At 43.9% G+C, this 24,333-nt stretch overlaps 1 protein-coding gene across 4 annotated transcripts in view; it reads left to right on the top strand.

Moving 5' to 3' along the window:
- The first annotated feature begins 6,815 nt into the window (after positions 1–6,815).
- The window catches only part of HEATR3 (HEAT repeat containing 3), a 73,352-nt gene continuing 55,834 nt past the window's right edge, over positions 6,816–24,333 (top strand). For 2 of the 4 annotated variants that reach the window (XM_059151004.1, XM_059151005.1), the window contains exons 1-8: positions 6,817–7,142; positions 7,275–7,447; positions 9,385–9,472; positions 11,441–11,553; positions 13,023–13,132; positions 16,590–16,730; positions 19,525–19,802; positions 24,194–24,284. In XM_059151004.1, the coding sequence (XP_059006987.1) occupies positions 7,005–7,142; positions 7,275–7,447; positions 9,385–9,472; positions 11,441–11,553; positions 13,023–13,132; positions 16,590–16,730; positions 19,525–19,802; positions 24,194–24,284 (1,132 nt within the window). In that variant the 5' untranslated portion in view covers positions 6,817–7,004. Of the gene's footprint in view, positions 7,143–7,274; positions 7,448–9,384; positions 9,473–11,440; positions 11,554–13,022; positions 13,133–16,589; positions 16,731–19,524; positions 19,803–24,193; positions 24,285–24,333 lie in introns of all 4 variants that reach the window. The other 2 variants (XM_059151006.1, XM_059151003.1) reach the window with 2 other exon arrangements.

The raw sequence follows: 24,333 nt of genomic DNA, 5'->3' as shown, positions 1-24,333 counted from the left end.
ACAAGTAGTCGGAGAGGCAGGCAGAGAGAGAGAGAGACGGAAGCAGGCTCCCTGCTGAGCAGAGAGCCCGATGCGGGACTCGATCCCAGGACCCTGAGATCATGACCTGGGCCGAAGGCAGCAGCTTAACCCACTGAGCCACCCAGGCACCCTCACTTTGGTTTAAAAAAAAAAATAACTATGAGCATTAAAAAAAAATAACTATGATCAATCACACATGTTTTCCTTCTTCTTCTTCCTCCTCTTCTCCTCCTCCTCCTCTTCCTCCTCCTCCTTCTTTAGCAATCACACATTTTCACTTTTGCATTACCTTCCATGCCAGATCAAAATCGGGATTTGTCCAATTTTCAGGTAAAAATGGAGGTAAGGAATTAAAAAAAAAAAAAAAGACTGACAGCTGTTTTATGCATCTCAAGTAGTATAAAAAGTTTACAAATTGACTAAGGAATCTGTGTCAAATGTGATATAACATGCAAAGCTAGGTCAACTCTAATCATGGTTGCAAGTATGCAAAAGAAAAACACAGTCTTTCTCTAAAAAGTTCAGACGTGGGGCATATGGGTGGTTCAAGCTTCTGACTTCTGATTTGGGCTCTGATCATGATCTCAGTGCCATAAGGATCAAGCCCCCCCATCAGGCTCCCAGAGTCAGCTTGAGATTCTTTATCACCCTCTGCCCCTCCCCACATTTGAGTTCATGTGCGCGCTCTCTCTCTCTCTCTCAAATAAATAAATCTTTAAAAACATATATAAAAAGGTAAGGGGTACCCGGGTGGCTCAGTCAGTTGGGCATCTGCCTTTGGCTCGGGTTAAGATCCTTAGGTCCTGGGATCAGGCCCTGTGTTGGGCTCACTGCTCAGTGGGGAGCCTGTTTCTCCCTCTCCCTCTGGACCTCCCCACATCTCTCTCAAATAAATGAATAAAATATGAAAAAAATAAAAATAAATTCATTAATTAAAAGTTCAGGGAGGTGGGGCGCCTGGATGGCTCAGTGGGTTAAAGCCTTTGCCTTCAACTCGGGTCATGATACCAGGGTCCTGGGATGGAGCCCCTCATCGGGCTCTCTGCTCAGCAGGGAGCCTGCTTCCTCCTCTCTCTCTGCCTGCTTCTCTGCCTACTTGTGATCTCTATCTGTCAAATAAATAAATAAAATCTTTCAAAAAAAAAAACAAAACTTCAGGGAGATGGGGGGTTAGGTGAGCCTGGTGGTGCATACTAAGGAGGGAGGGCACGTATTGCATGGAGCACTGGGTGTGGTCTATAAACAATGAATCTTGGATCACTGAAAATATAAAAATTAAATTTAGAGAAAAATTAAAAAAACAGAAGTTCAGACATAGAATTGTCATTTCACCCATTTAACCAATAGCAAAAGTGACAAAATTGCACCAGTTGCTGATATAGAATTTCAATAATTTATTTTGTACTAGGTTGATTTCTTCAAATAGAAATCACCCCGACCTGCCTCTCTGCCTACTTGGGATCTCTCTCTGTAAAATCAATAAATAAAATCTTTAAAAAAATGCTTTAAAAAGGGGCACCCGAGTGGCTCAGTGAGTTAAAGCCTCTGCGTTCGGCTCAGGTCATGATCCTAGGGTCCTGGGATTGAGCCCCATGTCAGGCTCTCTGCTCAGCGGGGAGCCTGCTTCCACCTCTCTCTCTGCCTGCTCTCTGCCTACTTGTGATCTCTGTCTGTCAAATAAATAAATAAAATCTTAAAAAAAAAAAAAAAGCTTAAAAAAAAAAAGAAAGAGGGACGCCTGGGTGGCTCAGTGGGTTAAGCCTCTGCCTTCGGCTCAGGTCATGATCTCAGGATGCTGAGATCGAGTCCCACATCGGACTCTCTGCTTGGCGGGGAGCCTGCTTCCTCATCTCTCTGCCTGCCTTTCTGCCTACTTGTGATCTCTGTCAAATAAATAAATTAAATCTTTAAAAAAAAAAAAAGAAAGAAAGAAATTATACATATCTAAGTAGCACCTGTGTTGGTGTTCAAAGAACAGCTCAAAATTAATTACGATTTTATCTTTTTTAAGATGTATTTATTTGAGAGAGAGAGAGCATGGGGCAGGGGCAGAGGGAGAGGTAGATAGAAACTTTTTTTTTTTTTTAAGTTTTTATTTATTTATTTGAGAGAGACAGTATGAGCAGGGTTAGCGGCAGAGGCAGAAGGAGAAGCAGGCTCCCCACTGAGCAGGGAGCCCTATGCGGGGCTCCATCCTAGGAACCTGAGACCATGATCTGACCTGAAGGCAGATGCTTAAACGATTGAGCCACCCAGGCACCCCGGGGAGAGGGAGTCTTAAGTAGACTCTGTGCTGAGCACAGAGCCCACCGTGGGGCTCAATCTCACCACCCTGAGAACCCGACCTGAGCCGAAACTAAGAGTCAGATGCTCAGCTGACTACGCGCATCACCCAGGTGCCCCTTAAATTCCTTGTGTATAACACTCAGACACACCCCCACACAGTGTCTCCAACTGCGCACTAAACCCGGTGAGGACGATACTGCCTATTTACACACATCATGTACTCCCAGCACTGGCCCAACAAGGCCTCTCTGGCACAGAATAGACATGTAATTTTTTGAATGAATAGAGATCACATAGTCAGGAAAGAGTTGGGCATGCCATCCAGACCGAACAGGAGGAGGTTTAAAAAAAAAAAAAAAGAAAAGAAAATTCTGCTGTTTCTCTGACTGTGGGGATGAGCAAGAAAAAAAATGGTCCAAAACCTTAGCCAGGGACAACCCTGTAATCTGTTTTCATTAGTTACTCTTTCCTGGGAGAAATGAGCATTTGTGTTAAAACGAATGATAAACTTTATTTAATGAACTTAAGATCCCTTCTGGGAACTAGAAAGACAGCAGTTTTAGGAGGAACCTGGTGACCTTTAACTGGTCTAATAATCTGTAACCAGTCACTTTTTAAAAATCTAGTCAAGCAATGATTATCCAACCATCCCTTTTTCCTACAAATTCTCTCTGTTGAAAGGGAATTTTTTGAATTAGACTGCATAGAGCCTCTTTCCTTGATACAATAAAAATGTTTATAGGGGCACCTGTGTGGTTCAGTCGTTAAGCGTCTGCCTTCAGCTCAGGTCATGATCCCAGGGTCTTGGGACCGAGCCCCACATCGGATTCCCTGGGAAGTGGGAAGCCTGCTTCTCCCTCTCTCACTCCCCCACTTGTGATCCCTCTCTCGCTGTCTCTCTCTCTGATAAATAAATAAAATCTTTTTTAAAAAGTGCTTATACTCAATTATTGGTCACATACATTTTAAATAGGAGCTAGCTGTTCTCACAGATTCCTGTTTCTCTTCCTTCATATAAATATAAAGTAATCTTTCTGAAAAAAAACTCTGATCAGGGTGCCTGGGTGGCTCAGCCATGCCTTTGTCTCAGGTCATGATCTTAGGGTCTTGGGACCTTGCTCAGCGGAGCCCACTTCCCTTTCTCCCCCTGCCCCTCCCCACTGCTCACGCTCTCTTCCGCACGTTCTCTCTCTCTCTGACAAATAAATAGAATCTTAAAAAAAAAAAAAAAAGGAAGGAAGGAAGGAAAAAAAACACTCTGATCTCTATTTCTTAAAAATTTTTGACAGTCTTGGGTAGGTACATGACTGAACCACGTAGAATCAGGTTCAGATCTTTATATAACATACCCCATGTCAACAGAGCCAACACATCATCATTTCCCAGGAGCCTCCCTAGGCATCTCAGAATTTTCCTTGGACTTTCTGTTACCCAGCCCTGGGGGAACTGTATGGCTCAGCAAATTTCCCCAGTACACCCTGTCATGAATCATCTAACTTTTCCTGGTACGCAGTCTCCGATCTGTTTATACCTCCTATGAGCTTTAGGGCCCAAGAAATGTACTTTTGTTGAGTGACTGCTTACATATGGGCCTACCCCCTTTGACGTTAAAAACTGAATTATAGATTAATAAATTGTAAATAATTTTGTCCACTTAAGATACAAATTATTTCTGTTGAGTAGAAAATATAACCTCAAAGGATACAATTCCATTGTCTTGGAGAACATTGCTAATTTGATGTCTAATCTTAGCTAAGCAACTGTTTCCTCACTGACTATACATTTCTGTTTCTCTTTTAAACCAGCTTTCCCATCCTCCTGGTTCCCTCATTAAGGAAATGGCACATAGTTACTATGTTCATATGAGTCAATTTTTTAACTTGTTGCACATAATCCTTTGTTTATTCTTGTAGTAAGGAAGGTGTTCACCAGGTACTATGAAGTGAAGAGGCAGGTCATAGAGCAACATATATAATATAATCCCATTTTTTGGAAAAATACATAGAGGAAATATCTATGAAAGTATATATATCATAGGGCACCTGGGTGGCTCAGTGGGTTAAAGCCTCTGCCTTCAGCTCAGGTCATGATCCCAGGGTCTTTGTTGGTGTCAAAAGCTGTTATTTTGACCTTGTTCTTTGAACAAGACAAATGCAGTCTCAAGAGAGATCTGTCTCAGACTTTGAAATCACAGGAGCTACCTATGAAGAAGTGACTTATGGCATTCACCAGGACCAGGATGGGGACTGGGCCTTTTTAAGGTCTTTAGGCAGAGGAGATCTCGGCCCTGCAGAGGGTGGCTAAGGGCCATTGTGTAGGAGGTAACGTGAGATGAAGGTGGAATCTGGCCTTGCTGCTTCCTACCTCTACCTGGTAAGATTCTGATCTTCATTCTCAGGGAAAGGGAAACCACTGAAAGGTTTTTGTTGTTGTTGTTGTTTGTTTTTTTAAAGATTTTACTTATTTATTTGACAGACAGATCACAAGTAGGCAGAGAGGTAGGCAGAGGGAGAGGAAGGGCAGCGGGCTTCCCGCAGAGCAGAGAGCCCAACATGGGGCTTGATCCCAGGACCCTGGGATCATGACCTGAGCTGAAGGCAGAGGCTTTAACCCACTGAGCTACCCAGGCACCACCCCCCCTCCCACTGAAATCAAGGGAGTGAATATAAGAAGGATGGAAGAAAAAAATCACTCTAGCTACTCTTATGGGTAGTCAAGGTAGGAGAAGAGAGACAAGAAGGCCCTCTGGTCATGGCAAAAGAAGACAGTAGCTCGGACTGGGGAGGTGGCAGGACAAAACTGACCAAATAGACAGATGTAGGAATTAAAACCTACCAATATACATTTGATGCTCCACGTTGTCCTTGTACTTATAGTGGTCTTTGATAAGCTAGAAAATTTGTATAAGCTTAGCTACACCTCTGTGACTATTTTGCAAAATATGCTATAGTAACTAATGTTATTTCCCATACTGGACAGTCCACTCCTTGAGGGGAGGGTTGCCACGGGGTAGAACTTTTCTCCCATACAATATTGACCTGGAAGCTATGCATTTTGGGGGTGCTTAATATATACATGTTTAATTGTAAAGGCTACAGAAGATTCTCTTGTGTCGTTCCTTCTCAGCGCTATACTAGAACTATTCAACTATTATATAATTATGCATTTAACACAACTCTCTCTAAACTGTAAACCCCCTAAGGACAAGGACAAAGGACAGGGACCAAATCTGCTTTGGTTATTGCTTTATTCCATTGCCCAGCACTGTACCTGGAGCTCAATAATTTGTTCAAGAATCATTATGCTGGGGGCGCCTGGGTGGCTCAGTGGGTTAAGTCGCTGCCTTCGGCTCAGGTCATGATCTCAGCGTCCTGGGATCTAGTCCCGCATCGGGCTCTCTGCTCAGCGGGGAGCCTGCTTGCCTCTCTCTCTCTCTGCCTGCCTCTCTGTCTACTTGTGATCTCTCTCTGTCAAATAAATAAATAAAATCTTTAAAAAAAAAAAAAAGAATCATTATGCTGTTAAACGTTTAAACCAAAAACATGTATGTAATACTTACTGCATGCCAGTGAACGTTCTTAGCACCTTAAACACATTTAACACATTTAATCCTTATACCGACTCCCTTAGGTATTTATTATTGGCTTTCCCATTTTTACAAATGAGGAAACCGAGTAAGGACGATTAACTTAAGGGAGTCCATCTTATCAAATGCTGATATACATTTGGGAACCTGGGTGGCTCTTTCGGTTGGCCATGACTCCTGGTTGGCGCTAGGTCCTGATCTCCAGTAGTGAGATCCAGCCCCCGGTGGTTACAGCAGAGTCTGCTTAAGACTCTCTCTCCCTTTGCTCTTCCCCCCACCCTTCGATAAATAAATCTTTTTTAAAAATAGGTGTGCAGGGCGCCTGGGTGGCTCAGTTGGATGAGCGTCTGCCTTCGGCTCAGGTCATGATCCCGGACTTCCAGGATCCAGTCTCGCATGGGGCTCCTAGCTCTTGGGGAGTCTGCTTCTCCCTCTGACCTCCTCTCTCATGCTCTCTCTCATTCATTCTCTCAAATAAATAAAATCTTAGAAAATAAAATAAAAATAAATATATGTGCATTCATTCTAAAACATTAACTGGGCTTCTATGACAGCAGTTGTGCTAGGTCCTGGGGAGACACACACACACACACACACACACACTCGTGGTTAATAATTTTTAGCACCTATAAATTAAATACGTCAAATTTGGTGTTAGGCGCCTTCCACAATTTTAGGTAAGCTTCACAATAACCTCGCAAGTTAGGTATCTTTAGTCGCCTTTGATTACTATGGAAATAAAGGTTTGGGAAGGTTCAGTGACAATAAACGTCACTGGCTGGTGAGACACGCGCTCAAAGCAGCTGGCGGGAGTCCCGTTTTCTGTCCAGTCGCTTCCTTCCCGGCGGAAGCAGGAGTCCACCCCTCGTCCAGGTCTGGCTCCGCCCATCCTCCATTGCGCCTGCGCAGTCCCCGCGCCAGCACCTCCTCCCCGCCGACACGCGGCGCGCCTGCGCACTGCTTCCCCATGTGGGCTCGGGCCGTCAGCGGGCCCGGCTGAGCACTGGCCCCAAGACCCCATCGGTCACAGGACCTTGCCACCAGCTCAGCAGCATCCAGCGTCCTGCTCTTGCCTTCCTCTCTCGGTCTTTCCCCCGCAGCGCACACCGCCATGGGCAAGAGCCGGACGAAGCGCTTCAAACGACCTCAGTTCTCCCCTACGGGCGACTGTCAGGCCGAAGCGGTAGCGGCGGCGAACGGGACCGAGGGAGTGGAGGACGACGGGCCGGCGGCGGAGCTGCTAGAAAAGGTGAGGCGGGGGCTCGCGGGGGCCGCGAGGGGGCGGGGCTCACGCGGAGCCCCGGGGCCGCTCGGCTCACCCCTGCCGTGGTCTCCGCGCCTGCGCTCTGCGCCGCCTCTGACACTTGTTCCCTTCCCGCAGCTTCAGCACCCGAGCGCGGAGGTGCGCGAGTGCGCCTGCGCGGGGCTGGCCCGGCTGGTGCAGCAGCGGCCGGCGCTGCCGGGCCTGGCACGTCGGGATGCCGTGCGCCGCCTCGGGCCGCTGCTGCTCGACCCCAGCCTGGCGGTGAGGGAGACCGCGGCCGGCGCGCTGAGGTGAGCGGGGAGAGGGGGCCGCGGCGGGCCAGCCAGCGCGCGTGTGTGCCACGGACCGTCGCTTAGCACCGTGCACTTGCCTGCGGCAGCTCGGGACACCCACGACTGCCCAGGGTCTCCCATTTGCAGAGCGGGGCTTGTGAACTCAGGCTGCAGACTTCAGGGGAGCCCACCCCGCCCGGGCCACACACATTCCATCTGTCCGGCTGGCTGCTTGAGCAGCAGCAGCCATCTGTCAGGGAGCCTGCCCGCAAGGCCTAACATAGTTACCTCACTCTCCAAGAACCCTCCAAAGTCTCGAGGTTCCGTGAGCTCTTCCAGGGCGTGTGGCAGGTGTTCTAGGTGTAGGGGGTTTGAGCAGACAGCGTTGAGCAAGAGCGCCCAGGTCCCCGCCCCTGCCCAGGTCCCTGCCCCCAGAGAACCCATGCTGATGAGGAGACAGGAGACTAGGAAACTGGTAAAACGGGTAATAGTAGATAGTGAGAAGTACTTTGGAGAGTACCAGGAGGATGATGAGCTGGAGGCGGGAAGTTACTTTAAATTCAGATCTGTAGATGACACTTACCTGATACATCAGAGCCAGGCATGAAAATCCAGGGAAAGAGCATTCCCCGCAGAGGGAACAGCAAAGCATTGAGGCAGCAAAGGACTTGGCATGGTTAAAGAACAAAAAGGTTGGGATGCCTGGGTGTCTCAATTGGCTGAGCATCTGCCTTCAGCTCAGGTCATGATCCCAGCATCCTGAGATCGAGTCCTGCATCGGGCTCCTTGCTCAGCAGGGAGGCTGCTTCTCTCTCTGCCTGCTGCTCCCCCTGCTTGATCTGTCCCCTGCATGCTCTTTCTCTGACAAATGAATAAATAAAATTTTTTTTTTTTTTTAAAGGTCAGTGTGGTTGAACAGAATGGGGGGGTGGGTATCATAGGAGATGAGGTTGGAGTGTGGTTGAACAGAATGGGGGGGGTGGGTATCATAGGAGATGAGGTTGGAGTGATGGATAGAGACTGTGGAGTAGGGCTAAAGGGCCTATTTGTGAGCTGGAGTGGCCTGATCTAATTTTACCTTTTAAAAAGGCTACTCTGGTGGCTGTACAGAGAATGGACTGTAGAGGGGGCAAGAGTAGAAGTTACTATTTGCAGTTCTTGCCGCTCTGTTACATTATGTTTCATTCACTGACTTAGCAAGTGTGGTTTTTTTTTTTTTTTTTAAAGATTTTATTTATTTATTTGACAGAGAGAAATCACAAGTAGATGGAGAGGCAGGCAGAGAGAGAGAGGGAAGCAGGCTCCCTGCTGAGCAGAGAGCCCGATGCGGGACTCGATCCCAGGACCTCGAGATCATGACCTGAGCAGAAGGCAGCAGCTTAACCCACTGAGCCACCCAGGTGCCCCAGCAAGTGTGTTTTGTGTGCCTCCTAGCATCAGGCAATGGGTTAGGTAGGCTGTGGACACGTTAGTGAATAAGACAGACATAATTTCTGTCCTTAATGGATCTTGCAGTACTGAGGGAGATGGGCATTAAGCAAATTAATCACACAAGTGTATAATTACAACCAGTGGTAATTACAGAGGGTGCTATGAAAGGATGTAACTGGGGGCTCACAGAAGAAAACCCTAAGGGAGGGATGGGGTTTAGCCACATGCTGGAGGAAACTGCGTGTGGGAAGCCCTACCCCTTCTCTGAGGCTTGCACGTCCTGGGAGCACCTGGAAGTTTGTGGGGACATCTTCTGATCCATGTCCTCAGTGCCTTAAGTTGTTACGTGGAACAAGGATCAGAACAGATGGGAATCTGGGGGATTGGTTCTGCAGCATCTTGCAGAAATCATGAGCACCTTCATCTGGGAAAGTTAAATGTGGGTAGAGATTAAATTTGAGAGCTTAAAAGGGTTTTGTGACATGTGCTCAGAGAAAGTAAAACATTTTAAACTTTGTGTGTAGAAACCTAAGTGCTTGTGGAGGTTTTGAAGTTTGTGATGACATGGTGACTAAGGATATCATGACTCCTCTGGTTGCACTGCTGAAAGAGGTATGTGCTGGTTAAAATATCTACATGGTAGCTTTTAACTGTAGCTTTTTGTATACACTCTTAGTGTTGATGGTTTTTTTTTGTTGTTGTTGTTGTTTGTTTGTTTTGTTTTTAGCACTTTGGTATTAGTTACTTTGTTTTCTCTCAAAACATTCTATAGGAATTTTGTTTCTTTTCCTAGAAACATTGATTTCTCATCATTGATACCAATCTGTATTAAGTTGTCCCTACTCTCTTTATTTATATGCTGTTTGGAAAAGACCTTCCTAAAACTATAGGCTGTTTCTCTAGACCTTAAGTTTTATAAATAAAAATAATTAGTCTTTAGGGAATGTTTATTTTTGTGTCAGGTGGTGTTTTATGTATTATTTAATCCTTGCAGCAGGCCATTTTGGAAGGTGGTTTTCCTGTTTTACAGCTGAGAAAGCTGAGGCATGATTTGCTACAAAGATTACATTTTCCAATTTAGTATCATGCCAACTTTATTGCATGATAGTTCAGGTGTTAAGTTTAGGTATTAAGCAGCTCTTTCTCAGGGTACCTGGGGGATTCAGTTAAGTGACTGAATCTTGATGTCAGAGTCATAAGTTCAAGCCCCACATTGGGCTCCACGCTGGGCTCTGCACCCGGTGTGGGCTACTACATTAAAAAAATAAAGTAAAATAAATAGGAGCGCCTGAGTGGCTCAGTGGTTAGGCCTCTGCCTTCGGGTCAGGTCATGGTCTCAGGGTCCTGGGATCGAGCCTCGCATTGGGCTCTCTGCTCAGCAGGGAACCTGCCTCCTCCTCCCCCTCCGCCTGACTCTGCCTACTTGTGATCTCTCTTTCTCTCTGTCAAATAAATAAATAAAATCTTAAAAAAAAAAAAATAGAAGAGGCCCCCTCTCTAAGGTTCTTCTGGTCCACTCTTCTGTATTGGTGAATGATTTTTTTTTTTTAAGATTTTATTTATTTATTTGATAGAGAGTGGAGAGCACAAGGATGGGGAGTGGCAGAGGAAGAGGGAGAAGCAGGCTTTCCGCTGAGCAGTGAACCCAATGTGGGACTCAATCCCAGGTCTGACCTGAGTCTAAGGCAGATGTCCAACCAACTGAGCCACCCTGGGGCCCCTTGATGGATAATTTTTACTTGGGTCTTTATAAAGAATATCCAGTTTTGTTGAGTGGCATCAGTTTTACTCTGTTTAGAGCGTTGGTTCTGAACTGGTGGTGATTTGCCCCACAGGGCACATTGGGCAGGGTCTGGAGACGTTTTTGATTTGAGGGTAGGTGTTGCTACTGGTGTGCAGTGGGTGGAAGACCATAGTGCTGCTACACATCCTGCAATGCACATGTCAGTCCCCACAACAAAGAATCAGCCAATCCAAAGTGTCAGTGGTGCTGGGATCGAGAAGCCCTGCTTTAGAGCAAGCCCTGTATTATGCTAGAGGGGGCAGGACCACAGTGGTAACAGGCACCAGCTGTGCAGCCAGCATACCTGGGTCTGAATCCCAGCTCTGTCTTGTACTAACTAAAGCTTCAGCAGTCTCCTGGTAGCTCAGTTTCCTCTTTGTAGTAACTGATCGGCTTCACTGGTGTGTGGTCAGGATTCAGTGACTTAATGGACAGTGCTTAGAGTGGTGCCTTGCACATAGAAGGCACTGTATGGGCAGCGGGCTTATTGTGTGTTACCTTTCTGTGCCTGATTTACTCTCTTTATTGCATGAGATGAAATACTTTGTATTGATTTTACATTTTAAAATGTTAAGTGCTTTGTATCCAGTTTGTACAATGACTTGTGATCTTTCCTTGCCTGTATTTCTTGCCAGAAGGGAGCAGGATTGTGGGAAGGGTACTGCTTATGAGAATTTGATGAGCTCGTTAAGCACTATAATTTCTGATGTTTAGTTTTTGCGATTCTTCACTATCATTAGCCTTTTTGTTTAATTATTCTTTTGAACCAGAGTACTAATCATGATATTTGGTTACAGTGTAGCGCTGGCCTGGATTCAAATGAGATGTCTCCACAAGAAAAAAAAGATCAGAACAGAAATTCTATTGAGAACATAGCCAATGAGGCCATGAATGTGCTATGGAATATATGGTAAGAATCTATGCAAACACGGCCTCCTTTGCAAACACGGCTCAGGCATTTTCTGTTAAACTGCAGTCTCTGTTCTCCTTGGTGTGAATCGCTACTGTCAATGCTTCGTGGGAGCATTAGCCCTCCTTCCTTTCTTTGAAAAGGACCTGAAAAGTACTCTCCGTACTCTCTTTACTGAATGCCTATGAGCCCTATCTATATCATTTCCAGTTGCCCTATCTCTTCCCTTTTCTGTTTTATACTTCGTGTTTTAAGTTGTATATATTTAAGTTGCATACACATATACACATCTGCAATTACTTTAACACATGTATGCCTTATCTTGCTGACTATACCTGACTTTACTATACCTGACTCTTGTGGGCAGGCTCATAGTGGTGTTGTGGTAACTGGATAGATAGACAGGCAGGCAGGCAGGGCAGAAAACAGTTTATCTTTAGATAACAGGATTGAGTTCCATAATTGAGTCAAATCTGTTTAATACTCTGGTCCGCTCTCATTTATCACCTATGTGTGATAAGCGTGGAGGAGTACTCTTCTCTGGAAACAGGGATCAGATTGTTGGAATCAGCTCTGTTTACCTTGTATTTAGTGTGTATGTTTATTAAGAACATTCTTAACATTAATTCTAACCTTTTTTATTAAAAGGTAGCATACGTTCGAATGTATCATGTAATTTCTCTTTTGTTGATTGCAGATTCTGCTTGTTGAAATTATAATAACAGTCTAGATGAAATAAATAAAATTAGTTTTGTTTTCTTTGAAATTAGTGCCTTTTGTATAAGTATAGAGGCCTTTATCCTTACTTTAACTTATATTATGTAGTGGAAGGAATAGTAGGCTGGACCCAAGGAACCACCCCTAACAAAATGTGCGATCTTTGTTATTTATTTATTTTAAAAAGATTTTATTTATTTATTTGACAGAGATGACAAGTAGGCAGAGAGGCAGGCAGAGAGAGAGAGGAAGGGAAGCAGGCTCCCTGCTGAGCAGAGAGCCCAATGCTGGGCTCTATCACAGGACGCTGGGATCATGACCTGAGCCGAAGGCAGAGGCTCTAACCAATTGAGCCACCCAGGTGCCCCAAAGTGTGCAATCTTTGGATAGATCACTTCACCTTTTGGGGCCTAGGGGTCCTTATGTATAAGATGAGGAATAGAAGTAAATTATTTCTAAGATCTCTCCCGGCTCCAGCCTTGGATAAGGAAACTGGCGTGCAGGTAAAGAGATTGGCTACAGTGTCCTACTGTGATAGAAGTAAAAATACAGATAGTCAGTTTTGTTTATGTACAGTAAATAAAATGGGCATTAGTTTCTTCATCTGTAAAAATGGGGGGTGTTTGACTTCAATTCTTGGGTTTTTTTTTTTTTTAATAAAGCCTAATTTATCTTTTCATGAATTTCTGTGGTTGATTTCTTAATGTTAAAATGTGAATAGTAAAACTTTTTTTTTCCCCCCTTCCATTTAGTGAATGCAGTAGTAGAGCAGTATCTATATTCAACAAAGAAGGGTGTTTGGAGATTGTATTAAAGTTTTTAAGTAGGTTTCCCACCAATGTTGACCTGGCTATTTCAGTAGGTAAGTGAAGAAAAAGTGATGATTTATTAAGTATGTGTGGCCTGATTTATTCCAACATAGCATGTTTACTCTATAGGAGTGATTTTTTTTTCTCATTTTATATATAAATGTGTAACTCAGTTGTATTTGTTCTGAATCTCTTGAAATCTGTGATTAATACTTTACTTACTCATACAATTTTCCTGCTCTTCACTCTGAAAGGGAGAAAGGTAATAATGTGAGGAGGTGTGGTATCTAGTATATTACCATTCTTAGAACACTTTTATTAATTCTTGAAGCTTTTATCTCCCCTTTGCTGAGAAACAGTAACCCACAACTACCAAGCCTCTGAGCCAAAGTTAATTGGAATCTAGACTTATGTAAATGTCTGGTACCACTATCTCATACTCCCAGCAGAAAACTAATAACCTGTGCTTTTTTTGAGAGAGGAAAATAAGGGACTGGAATTTCATGTAAGGCCTGCTTCCTTTCTGTGGGAAAGGGAAAGCAGAGCCCAGCAGCTTCAGCTGCCTCGACTCCCTCATGTTCTCTCTGTGTGGTTAGAGAGCCATAGTGGGGAGCCCTTGTCCATTTGGAGAGACAGACTGGAGGGTGGGTGGCCCAATTGAACTCTGGGGAGTGGAGAAATAATTGATGAAAAGCATTTCTTTTCTACCCATTATAATGACCAGGCATCAAGCTGTCCTTTTATTTAACTGTGCATTTCTCCTGGCATGGATTGAATGTATTCCCCTTCCTGATGTTTCTCATGGCTCTAATGGATACTTTAAAGAGAATAGAAAAAAACAGTGAAATAAATACTTCTGGGGAAAATTAAAAAATCAGTTTCTTAAAATGGAATCTTTGGCAGAAGGGTGATTTATGAGTAAATGTGGATTTTAAAAACAGTTGAACTAGGAAATTGGCAAGTGGCCTTTAATCTCAGAGGACAGCTTTTCCTCACAATTAGGGAAATTCACAAAAGTTAGTTAACAGCTTTTAAAAGAAAAACTTCACTTCTATTTTTATATCTTTAGTCTTGTAGATTTAGTTATTTTTAATTTTTGTTCTCTAATAAACTATAAAAAAAGGATCAGAATAAAGTAATTTTGCATTATATAATAATGTTTTCCTTCTGCATTTAGCTAGATTCATTGTTTTTTTAATTTTTTAATTTTTAAAAGATTATTTATTTATTTATTTATTTGACAGAGATCACCAGTAGGCAGAGAGGCAGGCAGAGAGAGAGAGAGAGGAGGATGCAGGCTCCCTGCTGAGCAGAAAGCCCAATGTGGGGCTTGATCCCAAGACCCTGAGATCATGACCTGAGCCGAAGGCAGGGGCTTTAACCCATTGAGCCACCCAAGCACCCCTAGATTCATGACTTTTTTTTTTTTTTTTTTTAAAGATTTTATCCATCCACTTGACAGAGAGAAACCACAAGTAGACAGAGAGGCAGGCAGAGAGAGAGAGAAACAGGCTCCCCGCTGAGCAGAGAGCCCGACGCGGGACTCGATCCCAAGACCCTGAGATCATGACCTGAGCCGAAGGCAGCGGCTTAATCCACTGAGCCACTCAGGCGCCCGATTCATGACTTTTTAAACGAATTTCAAATTACTTTCATTTGAAAATCAAGTAGGGTTTACATACAGTAAAGTGAACTTCTGAGATTCCATCCTGTGTATTAACGTGGTTTTCTTTGATCTTGTATTGACTTTATGGTAGCAACCACAGTTTCTCTTGGCTTTTTGCTAAAGTGAATTTAATTAGTCTCTTAATGAAAAAATTACATTTGGATATACGCGTATATGTAGATTTTTATACAAATGTATTTGGGGAACCAAACTAGATCCCAGCAGTAGCATATATTTTGACTAATTTTTATGGGCGTGATTGACTGTGAAATTTTGAGACCTGGAAAGAAATGGATTTGTTTGGAATGCACTAAGAAAAACACATTTGGGTTTGCTTCCTCTTCTGTGCTTCAGAGGTTCTTCTGTCAAACCTGTCAGGCAATCCCAACTGTTCTGATACTTTCATTTAATTATTTCTGATTTGCTATTTGTAATCCATTCTCTTGTTTAACACAAGGGAGGAGTTAAGCACTAAAGGGGTCAGATGTCTTGTAATATGATAGCCATCTCTTAATTTACTCATTTTTTTTTAAGATTTTTATTTATTTGACCGACAGAGATCATAAATATGCAGAGAGGCAGACAGAGAGAGTGGGAAGCAGGCTCCCTGCTGAGCAGAGAGCCCGATGGGGGGGGCCTGATCCCAGGACCCTGGGATCATGACCCAAGCCAAAGGCAGAGGCCTCAACCCACTGAGCCACCCAGGTTCCCCAATTTACTCATATTTTTATATAAAACACCTTTTTTCCCCTTAAATATTGTTTCACCAGAAATAGCCCTAGCTTTTAAGGTCATGCTGAATTTATTTTTTTCTTTTTTTTTTTTTAAAGATTTTATTTATTTATTTGACAAAGAGAGAGGTCACAAGTAGGCAGAGAGGCAGGCAGAGAGAGAGGGGGAAAGCAGGCTCCCTTCCGAGCAGAGAGCCTGAAGGGGGCCCCGATCCCAGGACCCTGGAATCATGACCTGAGTCAGAGGCAGAGGCTTTAACCCACTGAGCCACCCAGGGACCCCAAGGTCATGCTGAATTTAAAGGAAGCCAAAATATTCCCAAGCCCAGGGCTTGCTCTCAATAACAGGACGCTAAAAGTGATGTCTCTCCTGCAGGCTGTTTGCTACTGGTCCCCGCTATGTACAGAAATTGAGGAAAAATCTTAATAAATGATCATAGTAATTCTACATTGTCAAAATATTTAAGAGCCTTTTAAATTGTATTTTGTAAAAGTGTATTTTGTAAAGAATTAAGAATTAAAAAGAAGAGGAAAAAAAAACCTTTCATTGCACTGACCATTTGAGAAGCCCCATTTGCATCTACCATCCTTGAAGTATAATTACTTTACTAAAGCCATCTGTGTTTGAAGAAGTTATAAAGATTCTGATGTTAGATGGAACTGGAGAGGATAATACTAAGTGAAATAAGTCAGTCAGAGGAAGACCGATACCATATGATTTCACTTACATGTGGAATTTAAAGAAACGAAAAGGATGAACATAGAAGAGAAGGAAATAGAAAATAAGAAAAAAAGAAAAGAGGGAAGCACGCCATTATTCAGGGGAACAAACTGAGGGTTTGCTGGAGGGGCGGCGGGTGGGAGGATGGGGTCATTGGGTGATGGACATTGAGGGGGGCACTTGATGGAATAAGCACTGGGTTGGGTATATTGTATGCAACTGCTGAATCACTGAATTTTACTGCTAAAACTGATAGTACAGTATATGTTAACTAAATTGAATTTAATTATGAAATTGAAAAAAGATGCAAATGTTTTCTGATGAGTTAGATTGGTGTAAATTATCCTAGCAGAATTCGTTTGTGTTTTAATACTTAATTTTTATCTTTATAGCATATTGTTTGCAGACAGTGACCGAAGATAACCCAGAGCTGCTGAAATCTTTCAGTGACCCAGGATTGCATGTACTGGAGTCAGCAATGCTTTCTCCTGTCAGTTCCATGGAGTACATTCTATTAAAGACGTTGGTGGCAGGTAAAATTTAGCCATAGGCGACAATGTGCTTCATTAGTCATTTGTAATGGGTTGAGATGGAAGCCAAAATTCAGTCTTTCGTCATTCATTTTCACCACATAGTGACCTCCTGTGCTTATTTATGTCTGTTCTGAAAATAGTAATACTTAAGTGGCGATCCCTAATTCAAGAGGTGTTGGGGGGCGCCTGGGTGGCTCAGTGGGTTAACCATCTGCCTTTGGCTCAGGTCATGATCTCAGGGTCCTAAGGTCGAGCCCTTCATCGGGCTCTCTGTTGGGCAGGGAGCCTGCTTCCCCCTCTCTGCTTGCCTCTCTGCCTACTTGTGATCTCTCTCTCTGTCAAATAAATAAATAAAATCTTAAAAAAAAAAAAAAAGTTATGGGGCGCCTTGCTGGCTCAGTCGTTAAGTGTCTGCCTTTGGCTCAGGTCATGATCCCAGGTCCTGGGATCAAGCCCTGCATTGGGCTTCCTGCTCAGCGGGAAGTCTGCTTCTCCATCTCTCACTCCCGCTGCTTGTGTCACTCCTGCTGTGACTTCTCTGTCAGATAAATAAATAAATAAATAAATGAAAGAGGTTATGATAGTTGCGGAGCCTCAGGTTTCTTCTCAATTTAACAAGCTACATCCTTGTATGAAGAAGTGCTATTGTCAGGCTCCTCTCCTGTTTTGAACCAGAGAGTTCAGAGATAGTCTGTTGGCATCTAGGACATGACCACTCACTTTTCTATAGATTCTTTACTCCCAGCTGCTTTTCCCTTGGGATTTCTAAGTGTAGAGATAAGAAATAATCTGGTGATCTGTTAAGTGGGTAGTTTATATATCTTCTGTATGTATCTTTGTCTTGCCCTTGCAGCGGTAATTTTATCCTGAGAGGTGTTGTTTTTTAAAGTAGTGAAATATATGTAACATAGACTTTACCATCTGGACCATTGTTGAGTGCACATTCACACTGTTGTGCAGCCAGTCTCCAGGACTCTTCATCTGCAAAAGTGAAACTCTGTGCACATTGAACAACTTCCTATTTTCCTGCCCTCCCACCCCCAGCAGCCATCATCCTACTTTCTGTCTCTGTGAATCTGAATTTTTAGGTGCCTCATAGAAGTGGAATTATGCAGTGTTTTTCTTTTTGTGGCTGGCTAATTTCATTTATTTTATTATTATTTTTTTAATCTTTTTTTTTTTAAGATTTTATTTATTTATTTGACAGAGATCACATAAGTAGGCAGAGGCAGGCAGAGAGAGAGAGGAGGAAGCAGGCTCCCCGTGGAGCAGAGAGCCCGATGCGGGACTCGATTCCTGGACCTCAGGATCATGACCTGAGCCGAAGGCAAGAGGCTTTAATCCTCTGAGCCACCCAGGCGCTGCTCATCTTTATTATTATTATTTTTTTTTAAAGTAAGCTCTGCATCCACTGTGGGGCTTGAGCTCGTGACCTTGAGATCAAGAGTTGCATTCTGTACCAACTATGACTACTTCATTTGATATAATGTCCTCAGAGTTCTTCCATGTTGTAGTGTGTGTCAGAATTTGCTCCCTTTTTAAGGCTGAGTAACATTCCACTATCTGTATATATTTTATTTAACCATTCATCAGGAGATGGGCACTTGGGCTGGTGGTTGTTGAGTAATACTGCTGTGAATATGGGTGGGCAATGTATCTGTTTGAGTCCCTGCTTTCAAATCTTTTGGGTCCATATCCAGGATGTATTTGGATTTGAGCAGTAACTTGTTTTTTATTATTATTATTTTTTAACTATTTATTTTTATTTATTTATTTATTTTTATTATTTTATATTTTTATTTTATTCTTATTAATTTTATTTATTACTTATTTATTATTATTATATATTATATATTGTATATAATATATGTCATTATTACTATTATTTTCTAGGTTGTTTTTGTTTTCAGTTAGTCTGTCTGCCTACTTAATGGTAGCTCCTGTTTTTTTTTTTTTTTTAAAGATTTATTTATATATTTGACAGAGAGAGATTACAAGTAGGCAGAGGGGTAGGCAGAGAGAGAGGAGGAAGCAGGCTCCCTGCTGAGCAGAGAGCCCGATGCGGGACTCGATCCCAGGACCCTGAGATCATAACCTGAGCTGAAGGCAGCGGCTAAACCCACTGAGCCACCCAGGCGAGCCTGTTTTTTTTTTTTTAATTAAAGATTTTTATTCATTCATTTGACAGAGAGCACAAGTAGGCAGAGAGGCAGGCAGAGAGAGAGGGGTAAGCAGGCTGCCTGCTGAGCAGAGAGCTTGATGTGGGGCTTGATCCCAGGACCTGAGACGAAGGCAGAGTCTTAACACACTGAGCCACCCAGGCACCCCCCCCTGTTCTTTTTTGATAAGCAAAAAACCAAGAACTTGCTGTCTGGTTTGTCCATGAAACCTTGGAATTTTAGTGCATCTCATTCCTCTCTTGGAATAGAAGAAGCTGCCTAGGAAGGCATCTCAGGCTAAGATGAAAAAGAGGGAGGCAGCTTCATTTGTCATTTCAAGTGAAACTTGATCGGTGTTCTCTGGGTCTGTTGCTGTGCGGCGTGTCCAAGAGAGGCTCTTGTGCCAAGGAAGAGAGAGGATCATGCCAGACTGTAGGGAGCTGTCACTGCCTCTGTGCAAAGTTTTTTTTTTTTTACATTTAATAAAAAAACACAGGCAGCGCGTTTGAGGTTTTTTTTTGTTTGTTTTTTTGTTTTTAATTACACCTGAGCTTAAAAGAACCAGTCTTGTGGAGACTATTTAATAAGAGCTTTCACAGGCGAGTCCTTTGTCCTTAAACGCATTTTCCCCCCAGGTACCATTTGGAACCTAAAGGACATTATTCCATCCAAGAGTCAGGCAGAAATCATAAATGCCATACTGAAGGTCTTGTCTGACGTTCTGGACCTGGATGCTGGCGAGACAGTAATTCGAATGCAGGAGGCCGAAAAGCAGAGGTTAGAAGCCGCTGCAGAGACAGAGGACGTGCTGGAGAGCGCCAGCCATGATGCTCTGATAGAAGATGATGAAATGGAAGAGATCCCGCACAAAAGGAAAGTCAGAAGGAAAACCTTCGTTTCAGATTTGCTTCCAGTAAGTCCGTTGGATGTGCGCAAGCCTGGATTCATGCAGCCGCTTTCTTCTGATAGGTACCCTGAGTTCTGTAGAAGGCTGTCGCAGGTCAGTTAGCTATAAGGCGAATATTAGTAGCAGTCCGTCATGTTTCCCCATTGGCTCTCATTGCAGCGTTAGAAATCTGCTCCCAAAGGGGGAGAAAACATCTGTCTAGAATGAAACTTTTCTTTTTTTAATTTTTATTTATTTATTTATTTGATAGACAGAGATGACAAGTAGGCAGAGAGGCAGGCAGAGAGACGGGAGGAAGCAGGCTCTCCACGGAGCAGAGAGCCCAATGCGGGGCTCAATCCCAGGACCCTGGGATCATGACCTGAGCCGAAGGCAGAGGCTTTAACCCACTGAGCCACCCAGGTGCCCCATAGAATGAAACTTTTCTATACCGAGGATTTCCAAGAAGGGAGCGACCCAAGTTAAGCTTTTGTTAGGAGCGTGCAGTCCTCTTCCCAACTCCTGTGTCTCCCCCCTTCAGTTACCCTCTTCACCAGAATGTCTTCATACCGAAGGAGTTTTTGCTTTGGAATGTGCCCTGCATTCTTGTCTCTTGTTTTCATAGTTATCCTTACCAAAATAGCAAGCTCAGTCTGCATTCTCCCACCACTGGTAAGCAGAGGTGGCTGGGTGCTTGGGAGAACTCGTGGTTTCACGTGCTTGCCAGCACACCCTGCTGGAGTACGAGTGATCACACTGGGGCAGGGAGCAGGTCAGCGGAGCCTGTCAGCAGAGACGGAGCCCTGGTTTAAGAAGATGTTGTTGGGAAGGCAGGGAGCACAGTGACTTGGCTTTCTTTGCTCAGGTACGCATTTTCTGTGCACCTGTTGCGTGCCCGGCACGGTGCGAATACTGATGCTAGAAAGACGACTGAGACATTCTTTTGCTTCCAGGGACCTTTTCGACTTGGGAGGACAGACACATAGTTAGGACACGTGGCAGAGCTCGTGCTAAGAGCAGGGATAGGGCTGTGCACAGATTTCCGAGGGGGTAGTTTGTACAGCAAGGCATGCCGGATGGATGTCCCTGATGGGAGAGGAGAGGAAGAGGTTGTCGGAGAAGGCTTTTTGGACGGAGCACCTAGCTGTCTTAAAGAATGGGATGGGAACAGCGTGGTGAAAGCAGGTTAGTGTCGTCAGGGGGCCTGGAGGCAGGGAGGTGGGTTAACCCGGTGGCTGATGGCCAAGTTCTGAAGAAAGATGGCGGAGGCTGAGCGGGAGGAGCCCTAGTTCTGTCCTCAGGCTTTCTGCGGTTCCAGGTGTGGCCTCTCCTGATCCACGTTGAGTGAACTGAAACAGAGCTGTCTTCAGTCGGAGTCTTTGGGTTTTGAGACGTTTATGCCCAATGTAAGAGTTCTTTAAGTGGAATATACCTGAAAATAAATAGAACAGTATCCTACTTTCCTGGATTCTCAGAGACTTGTAGAGCATGACTTGGGGGTATTTTAATGAAATCGAAGTATTGTCAGGAGAACTACTTTCCCAGCCCCCATGGGTGGGTCGCCCTTCCGTTCACAGCATCTTGTTAAGTCCTTGAGCTGCTTGCAAGTCGTAAAGTTGCTTTAGAATCATAGCACCAAAAAAAAAAAAAAAAAATCATAGCACCGCTTTTGGTGTGGGCGGGCACATATTTGAACCCCAGGTTTGCTCCTTGTTCTGTAGCCTGAGTAGAATTTTCAATCAGTAAAACAAGATAGAGGCAGAGCCATGTGCTGTGTCCTCCCAAAGGGGTGTTTCTAGGGAACCCTAGCCGCATTTTCTCTGCAGTTGTCATGGAAAGGGGGTTACAGATCTGGGACAGACATTCCCGCTCCCCCCCCCCCCCCGGGAAGGTCAGGATATGCCCTTCAGGGCTTGGAGGCTCTACAGTTGTGGTATTGCACAGAGCGGCCTGACCAGTAACACGGGTACCGTGTTTGACCACGCCGGCTCCCCATCAGTGGGAGCAGGGAGTACAGCGGGGCTCTCCGGGCACTCAAGTATGTGAAATCTCTTGTCTGGGGGCGGGAGAGCGGCGCTCTTGCATCCTTCCGCCTCTCCAGCCTTGCTTCCTGGTGACTCCTATAGCTGCAAGGTGGGGACTGAGATGCACGTCTATCAAGATTCAGTGCCACAGCGTAAAAAGTACTGGAAATTAACCATTATTCAGGCATTTACTTTCCTTTGTATTATTTATTTATTTATTTGTTTTACAAGACTTTATTTATTTGACAGAGGGAGAGAGATCACAAGTAGGCAGAGAGGCAGGCAGAGAGAGAGGGGGAAGCAGGCTCTCCTCTGAGCAGAGAGCTTGATGCGGGGCTCGATCCCAGGACACTGAGATCATGACCTGAACCAAAGGCAGAGGCTTAACACACTGAGCCACTCAGGCACCCATGTTCGTATTATTTAAAAGTAGAACATTGGTGCTTATAAAATGCAATGTTTTCTCATAAGGAAAGCTTGCTTTTTACAGTCTGTTAACCTAACTGGGTAAACCGGGTGATTAACATGCTGGTCAGTCAGCCAGTGTTTAAGTGCCAGTAGGGTGCTGGGCGTCCTGCTGATATGCGTCCGGAACAAGGACTGTCCGGACAGCTCTGGTCTTTCCCGCTGCCTGGTGGCTAGTGCAGGCCTTTGGAATCAAAACCTTTGATCTGCATCATTTAACGTAAGAAAGTATAACACAAATATGTAAAGAAAACCAACCCAATCTGTCATTTTAGCAGGTGCAGAAGTAGAAGAGTTCTACTTGCCCAGCTTCGCCAGTTCTCAGTGATCAAATCATAGTCTGTTCTATTTCGTCTGTTTCCCCACTTCACATATTTTGGAGCAAATCTCAGATGTCATAACATTTTGTCGAGACTGGTTCTTTATGTTCATTTGATGACAGTAAAAAGCAGAGAATGGTTCTGAGCAGGAGAATTCTATAAAGAAGTAGAACTTAACTTCACGGTTCCTCTAAGGGGATGGGAGCACAGCAACATGTCCTATTTAGCTCTGAGTCAACTGTAATAGACTTTCGTTTACTTGGATACCATACACGTACGAAGCAGATAGGAATAATTTTTATATATGTTCTCCCCAACAATAAAAGGAATACAAATACAGAGATTCCTGTGGGGCGCCTGGGTGGCTTAGTGCTCAAGAGTTGCATGCTTTTTGACTGAGCCAGCTCGATGCCTCCTATTTATTATTTTTTAATAGTAACTTTGAATATGGTTCAAAATTGCAGTCAAATTGTTGCACAAGAAGTTGCTGGAGGATTATAAATCAGTGTGAACATTCTGGAAAAGAAAATAGAAACATGTCACAGGCTCTATAGGTGACCCTTTGACCCAGTAAATCTAAGGAAATGAGATATCCAAGTAATCTGAAATATTCCAAATTAAATGATAGTGTATCCATTTAATGGCATATTGTACAGGCATTAAAAGACAATTAGAAGCTTGTTGAAAGGGGGAAACATTCAGACAATAAAATATATTGTATTTTTAGCCTATGCACTGTTCTGCAGTATCACCGTAGCTATTTCACTTTTCATAGGTAACTTGTGAATTAAGGTCATGTAAATTTATACAGCCCATTTTAGGTATGGTAATTGATAACTTCATGTTAATTATTTCCAGAGGAGAAAGTTTTTCTCTTTCTTCAGTCTTGAGGGAATATTTTTTTTTTTTTAAGATTTTATTTATTTGTTAGAGATAGAGCACAAGCTGGGAGGAGAGGGAGAAGCAGGCTCCCTGCTGAGCGGGGGCTCAGTCCCAGGACCCTGAGATCATAACCTAACCCAAAGGCAGACACTTAACCAACTGAGTCACCCAGGTGCCCTGAAGTGTTTAGGATGCTTTCTCACCCGCTTCAGGGAAACCCAGGAAGCAAGCCTGTCTGCACCTTAGCCAGGCCCTGTTGGTCACACAAGGGCTCGTTAGTAGTTCTTGGTAATGCAGTGTTTTCCAAGGAGCATCTAAGCATCTGAAAGCTGGTTTATTGCGTGTAAGTGCCTGGTCTATGAAATGAGCTCTTGTTTTAATCGTAGCATGCTGAGCTACTTCTTAACACATTAGATTAAGTTTCAGGGTGAATTCAGTTTAGAATTCCTGAATGTTTTTCTCTTCTCTCCAGCTAACTAAGCAGCACCTAGAGAATAACCGTGCAGATAGATGGCAGCCCATCTGCTCAGGGCAGGAGCAGTCCTAATGCTTGCTTGTACTTCAGCACGTTATGACTGTTCTTCTGGCTGCCCCATGCCCCGTGCGCTCTATTCCAGGGGTAAAAAAAAAAATTCATCTAATAGGCTCCAACTAAGGACATTCGTGTGAAAATCTTTTCCCAAACGTAGAGAGTTGGTTGTTTGATTTTTTTTTTTTTCCCCTTTAGTCCACCGACAGGGAACTGAGAGAGACCATAGGATTGTTGACGGCCCAGCAGACTGCTCTGGAAATTATCGTCAACATGTGCTGTACGGAAGGTTTGTTACCCATTTACAAAGTTCAGACATTCTTCCCTGGACTGAAAGG

Source organism: Mustela lutreola, chromosome 16, assembly GCF_030435805.1.
Source record: "Mustela lutreola isolate mMusLut2 chromosome 16, mMusLut2.pri, whole genome shotgun sequence".
In the NCBI taxonomy this organism is placed as follows: Eukaryota; Metazoa; Chordata; class Mammalia; order Carnivora; family Mustelidae; genus Mustela; species Mustela lutreola.
The sequence above is the reverse complement of the archived record's forward strand: the minus strand, read 5'-3'. Positions and strand labels throughout refer to the sequence as shown.